At 37.9% G+C, this 13,623-nt stretch overlaps 1 protein-coding gene across 2 annotated transcripts in view; it reads right to left on the bottom strand.

The window, feature by feature from the left end:
* Positions 1-1,015: 1,015 nt before the first annotated feature.
* Positions 1,016-13,623, bottom strand: part of csgalnact1a (chondroitin sulfate N-acetylgalactosaminyltransferase 1a) — a 57,041-nt gene continuing 44,433 nt past the window's right edge. For both annotated transcript variants that reach the window (XM_034708910.1, XM_034708911.1), the window contains exons 5-8: positions 7,256-7,434; positions 6,369-6,463; positions 6,052-6,133; positions 1,016-4,564 (exon numbers count right to left, since the gene is read on the bottom strand). In XM_034708910.1, the coding sequence (XP_034564801.1) occupies positions 4,269-4,564; positions 6,052-6,133; positions 6,369-6,463; positions 7,256-7,434 (652 nt within the window). In that variant the 3' untranslated portion in view covers positions 1,016-4,268. The remainder of the gene's footprint in view (positions 4,565-6,051; positions 6,134-6,368; positions 6,464-7,255; positions 7,435-13,623) is intronic.

Below are 13,623 nucleotides of genomic sequence, written 5' to 3'. Positions count from 1 at the left end.
ATTATTATGAATCACAAGTAGATACTGGATAAGGGATTGTGCTTGGTTGAGGAAATAATATAGTTTACCGCATTAGTTTAATAGTGTTGGGATGCTTTGATAGATTCATCTGCTTGTTTTTAATTATCTCAGTTAATATCAGCTAATCCCAGTATTTATGTACATACAACTAATTTTATGTGGTTGTCAAAGTTAGAGTTGTATGTATTTGTTAACAGCTCAATGACGCCCCCTAGTGATTTGGAGGTTAGGTTACTGTCAAAAAATAATTCTGGGAATGTAGAGTGCCAGTGAAAGGAGATGATAAGGCAAATAAATACCACATTGTTTCAGTCCATCTAAAATTTGCTCATACACACTCATTAACTTAAGCTCATTTGGCGTGTATCAGTCGGAAGGTTTGTGGTCCTTGGGGAAGACACTGGACCCCAAATTTCTCCCGCTGTTGTTCAGTTGTTCAGGGAGGACAAGTCTATTTACCATTTTAGTCTAAAGGACATTGTTATAATGCATGTCATGCAACTTTATTTGCAAGCCCTTATAAACACTGAAACAGTTTTGATGGCTAATAATTTCTCCTGTTTTTAGTGTCAATAAAGTCCCTTTTTAATCAAATGCTGTATAACAGTCATGGTTTGGGCATCAGCAGTCAATCAGTCTTTTTTTCTTTTGCACAATATACCATATTTGACTTGGACTCATGTTATTATATGAAGAAAGTCTTAATGACCAAAATGAGGAGTGCCTCAATAAAGTACTATTTCAGTCTTTACACGAGCACCTGGTTAATGTTTGAAGCTTAAGAGGAAAGAAAATATATGGGCACAGAACATGCCCAATATCAATGTTCAATGTAAAGTACTTTTTAACATCAGGTGTTTTATTTATTTGTAACGTTTTCACAAACTTGACTTTTGAATGGAGTCCTAGTTAGGCCGATTTAATGCATTTCTTTCCTAGCCGATTACTAAACTTGTCAGGTCTCATTTGAAGACCGCATACAGAAGAAAACATACAGAATGCACAAAATGTTTATTCAACTCATTTACAAGAAGAAAAAAGTAACTTGAAACACAAAGAAAACAATTAAATGCATTATTACAAAGGAATGTCTCAATGGCAGAACATAAAAGCAAGATTCAAAAAGTTCCTTACACCTTCACATCTTTGGTCATCAACCCCTAATACAGCTTGTCATGCCTCTTAGGACTTCAGAAGTGCTGGAGCAATGTTTAGTTTAAGCAACCTCGAGGCGTATTTACCGTCTTTTCATTTCTGTTTCTGTGACTGAACAGTAACACAACTAATCTTCACTTTTTCACTCCGTGTCCATTATCCTGTAATGACAGAAACTAAAATGTTAAAAACGATAGTTTCATTCTGACTTTAATTAAGTCATCGTCTACCATGACACCAAACAGTAATACTGTCTTCGACACAATTTAATTTAGCAAAACTGGTTACCTTTAGTGATCCAACTACAGAAAACCATCTTTAGTCAAAATTTAGAGAATTATTCATCTTAAAAATAAGATTATCTTTAATTTTGTACATAAATACTTATGCCTCAAATGTGAAAGGCTTTCAAGAAGAAAAAAAACATGTTAAAAATAAATACAAACTCTTACAAGAAACAGTCAAGGCCCATAGGGTTAAATTCTTACAAATATTGAGTTGTAACCATTATCTGACTCTGTGGTGAGAAATGTTAATTTCTTTTCTGAAAACAGGTTGTTATATTTTACAAATTAAAACTTGAAGTCAAAGCCCAGCATGGAGTTATGACTGTGTTGCTGCCGTAGTTTTACTGCCATTTACAGCTGATCAGACAGCTAAAGTAGCACTACCTGATAAGAGGCTAGCCTGTCACTTAATGTTATTCATTTCCCCTACCTGTTATCAGTGAATTTACTATTTCTATTGACCATTTTTATGCCACTATATGTAAAATAAAGCAGTAGCTAGTAAAAAATAAATTTAAAAAAAGCCTTCCTGCTATAGCTAACAGTAGATACCTTAGCTAAGCAGTAGCAGCCACCAATGATGTTGAATTCACTTGGTTCCATTAAGCTAACTTAAAACCACATACTGTATGTAAGTTAATAAAAATGTGAATGAGTCTTCACTGGCTTTGGATTGTAAAATCTATAGTTTACATGAATATTAAAGCTGTGGGGGCAATTTAATTGATAGATGATAGATACTGCAGTTACTCTGGATGCTGTATGCAGAGACTGAGTACTCTACTGTATTTATTACCATGGCGGTAGTTATAAATTCTATTTGAGTGTAAAAGAACCAGTCTTAAGACATAAATTGAAAGCCTTTCTGTATGTTTCTCAGTGAGGAATCTTGCCTGGAAACTGAATCCTTATGTCTTAACGCCACTACAGTCTTTGGAGGGTGGTCGTACAGAGCCCCTAAGCTGACATGTTTTCATACATTTTTTTTCTGCTTTCCTACGATTACCAGTAACTTTTGTTTACTCAACATCTCAATTTTCATTCCCATTCTGTTGATATGACGTTGGTATTTTCCTGTAATTATGAATTAATTTGTCTCATTATTTTGAGAAAGAAAAACTTGTTTTCTCATGGCAATCTAGTAAACAAAACAATTGGCTGGTGACTGTGACAGGCCAGACCACTACATGTATGCCATGGTGCTATTGCCCACATTAAAGAAGTAATTTAAGCCTATTTCTTTGTGTATTTTGTGAAGCTCTGGGGGTATGAGTTGTGATCTCCTAATGTTGGGTCAAAATGGATGAATAAAATCTATAAATACATGTCCACTTAGGGCTTCCGTAGTATTGATTCTGTCACTCATAGCATGTTTTGTTTGAAACAGCGTCTTCATTTGATTATACTGTAGATGTGAAAGGCCCATACACACACACACACACACACACACACACACACACACACAAACAGTACTGTCCAGGCGACAGCTGCTTCACCTATCAGTCCCTGTAATTGGTGGCATTGATAAAACAAACATTAAATTAAAACAACTAAAACATTAATACATGAATAAAGATGATAAATCAATAATTTATTTTAAGAAATGTTCTACAAGGCCATTCCAGGCTTCTAAAAAGAGTCCTTCATTCACTTTCAGTCCACTAGGTGGTCCTGTTTTCCTACATAATAAAAATCCTGTAGGTTAATTCGGTTTTCACCAGCCGCCCTGAGGAGACAGCGTTTGGGTTTTGTTTACTGAAGGCACACGTTTTGGAGAGATTCCAAAGCTCAAACTCAGGAAATAATAATATCTGGTTTCTCCCAGAAAGTCCTTGCTGCAGTAGCCAAGGAATTTGAAAGATGTTTCAGACAGGATATCTGTTGATAAATGTCCGTCGAGAGTCCACTGCAGTTGTAAAGATGAATTCCTCAGGCTATGAAATCTTTTTTTTTTTTTTTTTTTTATAATTTAATGTTGTCCTTCCAAAAAAGCAACAAAGTTCTCTGAGTCCTTGAAAAGTAAAAAAAAAGCCTTCACATTATTAAATTAAAGGAACAGGAAGTAGGGATGGAAGGTAGGAAGGAAGTTGACATTTTGGAAAAAGACAGCCTTTTTGCTGTCTTGCCATGAAGTAGATGAGTGCAGCAATACCAACCTTATCCTTATTTGTGATATAAAGCTATAGCCAGAAGATGGATAGCATCTCAGCGTTAGTGAGATTAGAAACAAAGATAAACAGCTAAAGTCTGGCTCTCTACAAGGGTAAAAATGATCTGCCATGCAGCACCTTCAGAGCACAAAAATGATAACATCATATCTTGTTTTTTTCATCTTTACATAAAAAGCGAAGAAAAGTTATAACTCTAGCTGGTAGGAGGATTTCAGCTTTGCACTGAGTCAAGCTAGCTGTTTCCCCTTCACTTGCAGTATTCCAGCAGCAGCTATATAGCTAACTGGGCCAAGGACCTAAGCACACAAAGCCTCCTGTAAAGCCACAATTAGTCCGTTTTTACACTTCCCCCTCAAGGTAACTAAAAACACCATAAAACTGTTCATTAGAAAGCTTTAGAGGTGGCTCTGGGGGCACTTTTTACCTTACTGACATAGCAGTGTAGCTGATTCCCCTTTTCCAGTCTCCAGGTGATTAGCTTGCTGGCTATGGCTTTATATTCACAGTATAGAGATCAGACTGCTGCTGCTGGTTTCTTCATCGAACTCTTGGCAAGACAGCAAATGTGTATACCCTCCAAAATCAGAGTTAAATTCATCTGCACTGTTTTGACAGGAAGCAGTCATTGGGGTCTTCATGTCTTCTTTGGGTTTGAGTTTTGCTGTTGTTTCTGTTTGCGGAGGTGAGCCTCGATCTCATGCCTGAAGAACAGCATCCCCAGCTGCCCGTGCGAGGCCTCGTTCATGGCCTTGGACTGCATGCACATGCGGTACTGGTCTGGTGGAAGCTCGTCAGCGCAGTGTTTCTCGTGCCACAGGTGGAAGAGGCCTCGTGATGGTGCTCTGACCACCAGCAGGTTGCTGTGGAGGTACTTCCTGTACAGGTGGACATCTTCGCCCCCCCAGCCTTTGATGTCAATGTCAAATCCACCTGGAGATGAGAGAGCAGGAGGTTAATGGAGTGTAACACAAAGCTGTATAACTCCTTCAGAGGATGTGTTATGATAAATGGAGATGTTAAACCTGTGATATTCAATCATTCCAGAGTAATTACTTTCTTCAGTTCTGTGTTCATAGCCCCTTTAAGGAATGCTGATTATGAATCTTGATTAGAGTCTACAGTCTGTGATCATAATCTGTTTTCTCTCCACACAGCCAAGATTGTTATTTCATGAGGAGGCGGTGGGGGAACTTTGGACTGATGCTGTGTACTAAGCAGCTCTTGACCAGGCGTGTTTAAACCTGCATCTTAAGACGTCTGAGTTAAACGCGTCTGCTTTTGCTCTCACGCTGTATCTCTCTGCAGCTTATTTTGATTGCTCTGTCTGTCTCTGTCTCAATTTTTAACTCTGCTCCAGGGCCAAACAGAGATAAGATGGAATTCTAAACCCGACTGATCAATTGTTCAGTTGTTTGTGTGTATGCACTCATAAAGATAACATACTGCAATGAGAATTCTGCCAACTATAAAACTTTATTGGGGGGGAATCATGCTTATTCCCTCATCACGAAGAATCAGTCTATAATGTGATACTTCTATGTGGTAAATAGAGCTATGTGGCAGCTTGAAGCTTCATCTGACTGCATTAAACTGCCCTCATACTCAGGCTTCCATCCAAAAGGCAATAAGGTTGGTACTAACTGACAAAGCGATGTGTTTCTCCGAAATGCTCATGACGATGAGCTTGGGAATTGTACAGACCTGAAAGCAAACATCTCATGTAGGTGTTTATTTATAAGTGAGGATATCTTGATTGTTGAAATCTAACCTAATACTAATATATATGAACATATTTACCTACTTTAACACATATACTAAGATATTACTCTTAGCAGGAAGAGGCCTTCTTTTGCAAAATGTCAAACTGTCTCTCTCTAACTTTCTCTACTCCTCATTTCTTGTATCAAATTTCAGCTCTTAAGTGAGAGCATTTGTATGCCTCTGTGTGTGAATGTGTGTGTGTGCGTGTGTGTGATGCAATAAACCACTTTGAATTTCCCTCTAGCCTCTCATTGATTTCACTTTGGAGGGAAACTAAATTGATGTAAATCTGCCTTGAGAGCTGATATTCCTCAATATACAGATTGGGAGGACACAGGGCCATGAGATATGCTAATATATGCTGCTGCTGCTGCTGCTCTGAGCTGCTCCATGAGGAGTAATATAATGAAATCTCCTTCCAGTTAAGAAAAGCAATGTTATATTTCTGTCCTGATGTGGTTCACATCCATTAAGCTATGGCTCCATTAGCAAACTGTGGTAGAGCGACTGTTTTGGTAGCCATCCAGGAAGCCCATCTTTACTGAGGTGTTGTTATGCAACACCTCAGTACAGATGAGAGCCACTGTTTACTTATCCCTTTATTTCTCAGAGGTTGTGCTGAATATAACTATAGTGAATGTTGCTTTAATATTTACCTATGTTGATGAAGTCGGACCGGTACTGGCAGGTCATGCCGAAACCAAAATCCCTCCAGAACCCAGTGTCTTTCTTGATCACCTGCAGGCAAGAGAACACGTCTTAGAGAACTTATGAATGGAAATACTTCAGCTCAACACACTTCAGCTTCAACAGAATCGGACTTATTCTGGAGATTTTTTTTTTCAGCAGCTTGAGATGGGAAACATTTCTAAACCTTAAAGCACCACACTAAGTGTGGTATTTTCCATTTCGGCTTGCAGAACGCTTAAAGAGGGAGAATAAGGAGAGGATAGATTTGATTGGTGTTTCTTACCAGCTGTTGCTCCACAGGTGGGATGTGTTCAGGACTTCCATAGATCAGAGTTGGGTTGTACTGGCTGAATAGGACCGGGTAGAAGACCTTTTTACCTGAGAGGAAGCAAGGCAGTGCTGTCAGACAAGGGAATGATTTTCTTTTGAAGCCTTTTAACAGTTTACAAGTTTCACTTAGCATCTCTACATCATTGACTGTATAATAATAATGGATGGCAATGCTTCCATCTCTGCCCAGTGCAAAAAAGTGAAGCCAAGATACTGCCTTTTGCTGGTGATGTATTTTTGGCACCGGGGAGCCGGGTACTTCAACTTAATAAAACACACATTTGACTCCCTGATAAAACATTCATAAACAAAAATGGAAGTTTGTAGTATTGAAAAGTTCAATGAATACAAATTAAAATCATTCTTCTGACCTACAAAGCCCTTAATGATCAGGCACCCTCATATCTTAAAGAGCTCAGGCTTGGACCAGCTCTTAGTTATGCTGCTATAGGCTTAGACTGTGGGGGGAACTGGCGCACTGACACACTGTGATCCTATCTCATATTTACAAAGGAGTTATGGAAATCTTCAAATTTGTATTTGTGGAGGATTTTGAAATGTAAAAGGTATTATTTGACTATCCTTAATTAAAATTACAAGTCTATGATTGCACATAATCCATCTACATGCACTCAAGCGTATATGAAGATCTCTTGACATCATATATTCAACTGAGATAACTATAATTTTAATTAATCCTGTCAATCTTTCTAATTACAACCAGGCTCTGTGTGTGTGTGTGTGTGTGTGTGTGTGTGTGTGTGTGTGTGTGTGTGTGTGTGTGTGTGTGTGTGTGTGTGTGTGTGTGTGTGTGTGTGTGTGTGTGTGTGTGTGTCTAACCAGGCTGTGTGTTGAGTCTGCAGGTGTTGAGGAAGTCAGCGGTGAAGTATATGTCCACGTCGCAGAAAAAAAGCAAAACATTGCCTCCCTTCCAAGCCCGGGCCCCGACATCAAGACCACGTCCCCGAGAAAACTCCTCATCCAACTGCAGCAGAGTGTAGTTCTTAAAATTCACCTCCCTGCGGAGACACACAGAGAAAGATGGTGGTTAGACTGAGAAACTGAGAGCATTGCTTTTGTTTTTCACAATTGATTTTGGGGCTATTTTCCCTTTATTTGGAGAGACAGGACGGTGGTAGAGTAGGAAAATAAGGAGAGAGTGAGGAATGAACTGTGGGGGTTAAGGGCCACAAGTTGGAATCAAACCCTGGCTGTCCTCTTCAAAGACTCTAGCCTCTGTATAGGGTCTGTATAACATCATATAATATAATCATTATTCTGATAATTCTGTACTTCAATCAATCAATCAATCAATCAATCAATCAATCAATCAATCAATCAATCAATCAATCAATCAATCTTTAAATCTTTATTTGTATAGCTCCAAATCACAACAAACATTATCTCAAGATGATTTTACAAACATAGCAGGTCTAGACCACTCTATGTCAAATGCATCACATACTCTATTTTCTTTTGTTTTTAGTTCTTTTTTGATATTTTTTTCCCATCAGATGACATTGCCATCTGACACAAACTATTTACACATCACCATGGCCGTGTTATAGAAATAATATGAAATTAAATATAATGACTGAGAACAAATAAGTAAAATAAAGCGGGGTGACACAGGGTCATGCATTCATCCATACAATTGCAAGAAGAAATAAACAAATACATAAATAAAAATAAATTAAATATACTGTAGTTTTTAAGTTAATAATGTTTTCAGATATTTTCATACTGTAATAGATTATTTTCCATTCTTCTAATTTATATCATAACCTATTTAAAATCTCTACTGTTTCTTTGCCTCAGAAAAAGCTATTTTAATTTTAAATTTTCTCTCTTGTCCTTTTTTTTTTTTTTCAAAAACGTTTTTTTTATGGCTTATGTAAAACACCTTGAAATATCTTTGTGTTTGAAAAAACTTTGCTCCCCTCCATATGCTTTTTGCAAAGTGTTTCTCATTTTTTATTTTTTTTTATTGACATTTTTGCATTAAACACTTCCATGGTATATACATAATCTCTACATTCTCCACATAAGCTTTGAAATCATAATTTCAAAATCACATATATAGCAACGGAATTAAAATAACATAACAGAAACTAAAAGCAAATCATGTACAACAAGGGAGTAGTCTTTTCTTTACTTAAAACATACAATAAAACTAATAAGCAGTGAAAATAAAATCCAGTCTATGGAGGGTCACAAAATTAACCCATTTCCTCCCGTTAGCAATGAAAGTGTTTCTCATTTAAAGGCCATAAGCCTGATCAGGATGAATTTGAAAAAGGAGATACAGTAAAATGAGAATTAGTAACTGAAATCACAAGATGATTAAAAAGGATACTGAAAAAGATGAATCAGGGTGATGAATTGATTCATTGTTATGTCATCGTCTTTACACCACTGCCCTTTGGCCATAAAATTGCCCCAGGGGACATACACATAAATTTAATGAATTGAATATGTAAAGCAAATATTCAACAGGTAATCTTGCAGGTGTGGAAGGAATGAGGACCTGTGAGCCCATTGTGCACCTCAGCTATGAAATCTTATTGTGCCAATCTGCCGCAAATACATCATCATGATCTGCATGCTGATTTACTGGCAGCTGCACCAGAGTCTTCTCCTGAAGCTGTTTTAACTGCTAAGAAAAAGGGGAAAGAGGTCCAGTGCCTTAGATGAACACTGATGCAATTATTTTTGTGGCACATTTATCAAAGGATTCAATAACTTTGTTCAGGCATATGTCTAACTGAAGTACAATAAAACGTTAATTGAAATCGTCAGTGCAAAATTCCAATTAAAAGTCATTATTATAGCAGTTGATGTTGTCCTCAAATGGTGCCTTTCCTCAATACACTTCCATTAAATCAAATTACCAAAAAATAACAACATGGCACACAAGCAGACAGATTATTCTCAGAGAACGGGTTGGTTTCAAGGACTCACGAAGCTGCCAAATGCGCTGTATTTAACGGTTACTTAAAGGCCACAGAGGAGGGTCAATAGAGGCCAACAACTGTGCAATTTTGCCCCAGGCTTCCCTCCCGGGTTAATCTGTCCCTATTATCCTCTGTTTTCTGCCTTTAATATTTCCCAACTAAAGATTACAACATAATGACCTCACAAATCCTCTGGTTCACATCAGCACAGCTTTCATTTTCTCTTGGATTCTGGTTGTACAATATTTTACTGGAATCAGATATTAATTGCTCAGGACTGCAAAGCTGCTTCCATCACAGGCATAAAGTTTTGTGAGGATGTGGTGAGCATTGAGACTAACAGCTGGATTCACATGTTCACAGCTGTGGCTTTTTTTCCCCCACCAAACCGCAACAATTCACGCTGTAAGTGACTAATCCGTTGCTCATGCATGCACAGACTCACATGCACACTCATACTTTCATCTAACTCGGTCACAGAAGACTGTTTTTCTGTTAAAGGCAGAAAAAAGGATCTGACCTCCTACTCCATCCATGTGACTCTGGATGACTTAACACATGTGAAACAGTAAAACAGAGCAGGTAGGCAGAGGACGAAAAACAGGATGACCAAAGGAAACATGGTTGGTTTGTTTGTGCCAGAGGCAGCTTGAATCATGCTTTTCCATTTCACTGTTGTGTGTGAGTGGATGTCAGTCAATTTCTATTCATGTGTATGTAAAAGCTGTGTGAAAATCAATAGCTTAATTGCATTATTTTAGCTTTTTCAATGAAAAAGTCATAATCCTTCCAAAAGCAATAAAATATGACCCGACTCATTAGCATTAACAGCTCTGTCTGAAAACAACTTCCAGTGAAATGGAACTATTACAATTTGCCAATCAACATGTTTTTGTGCTCTGTTGGTTGATACGTCTGCAAACAGAGTCCAGACCTCCTGTCTGTCTGTCTACAGTTTATGAATCCAAACAGAGTCGATCTGTTACAGTCTACAGAGAGTCCCAGGAGAGGCTGACCCACCCGCTGGCACTAAACTGTCCACAGATGGTAGAACCAGAGCACAATGGCTCTGTTTGTCTCAAACAATGTTAATGCAATAGCAGCTAGCTATCACATGTTGATTCAGTCTCAACTTTAATGGGGCGGTGAGCACTTTTGTCTGAAAGAGAAAGCTAAACTTTATAAACGCGATGAATACATTGATTCCCTAAAAATAAACAAAATAAGATAAAAGTATGTTTTATGCCTTTGCTTGAAAGGAATAAACACTTCTGGACTTCAGATTGCTACAGTCAGTAGCAATTTAGCTTAACTTAACTCAAAATTAGGGTAAACAGCTAAGCAGAAGTCTCTCCACATACAAGAAACTCTTGACCTGTTTTTACATTTCAGTACTGTTTTAAAGTTAAGCAAACTCCAACAAAAGTGTGCCTACTAGCATCTTTAAAGCTTCCAAATTAACTCTATGTGTTGTTTAAGATGTAAAATCAAAATAAAAGCTACTATTTTTTTTTATCTCTGTATGTTTCTGACATTGTATTTAATAAGTAAAACAGTATTAGTGTGATATTTGAAGTGCTGTTATGCAGATTTTGTAACATTTAAACAGATTACAGCTGTCTTTTTCTCTCAGTTTTAAGTGCTACTATACAAGCTCAGCTAAGTAGCTACTAGCTAGCTAAAGCTGGTAGTGGGTTGGCTTAGCTTTGCAGAAAACTCAAAATGAGGGAGAATAGCTTGGTTGAAGTCCCATCACCTACCAAAAACTTCTACAGCTAATTATACATAATTCAGATTCAATCTTTGTCTTGAATCAAACTACTATTTGTATCTCTGTACGTTTCTGCCGATGTATTTAATGAGTAAAACAAAGGATATGGGGAATTTTTAAGTTCTGTTACACAGATACTGTTACATTTACACAGATTAAAGCTGGCCCTTTACACTCTGTTTTTATTAGGCTCTAAGCTAAGTAGCTAATCGCTAGCTAAAGCTGGTAGTGGGTTGGCTTGGCAGAAGTCTGTCCACCTCTCTCCAGCTGATTTTAAATTACAGTTCTTTGTAAAGGTAAACACACTAACTAACATGGCAAAATAAAAATAGCCTACTAGCATCTTCAAAGCTTTGAAATCAAATAATTTAGAGACGACCAATTGTAGTTTTATGTTTTTTTGTATCATGTATCACACAAACATTTGGTAAGCTTTCCAAGTGCTGGTGTGCGGACTGTTTTACATCATACCTTCACACAGATGTGAGCTAGCTTTACCTCCCTGGTTGTAGCAAACAAGCTAACCAGTGAGTTGCTTTAGTGAAGATAGTGTCCAACTAACTTCCAAATAAAAGAAGTACAGGTCCAAAACTGAAACCTTTTCATTCAAGGAGCCGTCTTTTACATTTTGGAACAGGTAGGCGAAAAAAATTTGCAAACTTGTGTGTACTTGTGTGTAGGTATGTGTCTAAGCTCTCAACAATACCACCCATTATATTTTACTGTAGCAATTTATTTCCCTTTGGAGGCACACTCAACTGAAGTAACACTTATAAGCGTAGTCCTCACTCTATTTCAAGGTACAAAAAAATAACAAGCAAGTCACTGATAACTAATGTGTTAATGAGTAAGATTTGCATGTTTTTTTTTAAAGTGTATTTTCTTACTTTTCCAGGCTTCATGCTAAGCTAGAAAAAACACTTTCACATCAGAAGCAGCTTCGTAATTAGCTTACAGTTTCACTTCATTTCTGAATCTCCTTCTATAATTACATTATTCTGCTGTGTGTATTTATAACTTTAGAGATGTCAGATGAGTAATAATTCATAAGCAGCTTTATGGTTGTGATGTTTTCCTGATTACCAACATTATTTAGGGGAATTGTCCCTGAGAGCCACCGTTGATCTATTATTCAAAGTGCTGTGTGTGCTGGCCTGATCATATTACCTCTATAAATTATTCTGCAATGTTTATTTGTCCACGTACCTATTTCCTGAGTCTCTAATATGGCCAAAAATATAGACACAAGCATCATTATTGTCTTCTCGTGAAAAACTCCTCTTGAACCCTGCAGTACCCTTGTTTTCTAAATTACTTTTTATATTTGGCTGTTTTTCTCCCGTCTTCCCCACAGGCATCAGCACCCCTATTATGGCTTAAAATAGTCAATTTGTTTACTGTGGGCGTGATGGCTGGTACCTTGTACAGACTAAATTGTTGAAAGTGTGTCAGAGTGAGAATCCTGTAAAGAGCTGTCATGTTGTGTCTCAGCAGCAGGCCTGATCCTGTTAGTTCTGCTGAGGACAGGGAGCCGAGACCAGATTTTCTCTTCTCTTTCTTTGTGAAACTGTGCCTCAGTGTAACCGTTGTATTTATTTGTTTGCATGTGGATATAGCTGGAGGACTGACTGCAGATATGGTGCTTAGTGAAAGTGAAAATTCCTGCCTGTAAGCTCCCCTACGTGACCATATTCAGGCTTCTTTTCAGTCTAAACATGTTTCTGAGACACCAGGGAAGTATTGTTGCTGCTTAGCCTCACTAGCAACATGGGGCTGAGGCAGGCAGCTTTAGTCTGTTTGTCTGCCCACCACATCAAACCCCATTGAAATATTTCAACAACCATTTCACAGATTGCCATCACATTTTGTACAAATATGGTAGTCCTCAAAGGATGAATCCTACTGGCTTGTTGTTCTCTGACTGTTTGTCTTTCACATTGAGCTTCGTTTGTGGTTTTGAGTAAAATTTGTTACCCTGTTCGTGGATTTGGGGCAGAGATTATTGATCAGGTTGAATTTCAACCCAGTTTACACCTGATATGAAAATATGATTTGTCAGACTCTTGTTAGACAGCCACTTGCCTTGACCGAGTTGTGGGGGTGGGAAAGAGTGATAGAGGAGAAAAAAAGAGAGAGAGAGAGAGAGAGAGAGAGAGAGAGAGAGAGAGAGAGAGTGATGATAGTGATGAGATGGATAGTAGTAGTAGTAGTAGTAGTAGTAGTAATAGTAGCTGTTGCAGCTGGAGTCCAGCACGTCCGTAATAATTGTGTGGGTAACTAAATGCGCAATTTTCTGCTGTGTTCACACGTCTGCTCACCTTGACTTCAGGAATTTTATGAAGGGGCTGACAAGAAAAAAGTTGGACAAGTCGTGTGGAAAATTTGCCAATTTGTGTTCACCTCCTGAAAATGACCTGAAATTTGTCAGGAGTTAAGTGCAGGGCTACGCTGTAAGCAAACAAACTGTCAAACGTTGCCTTCAC

Source organism: Notolabrus celidotus, chromosome 19 (genome assembly GCF_009762535.1).
Source record: "Notolabrus celidotus isolate fNotCel1 chromosome 19, fNotCel1.pri, whole genome shotgun sequence".
Lineage (NCBI taxonomy): Eukaryota > Metazoa > Chordata > Actinopteri > Labriformes > Labridae > Notolabrus > Notolabrus celidotus.
The sequence above is the reverse complement of the archived record's forward strand: the minus strand, read 5'-3'. Positions and strand labels throughout refer to the sequence as shown.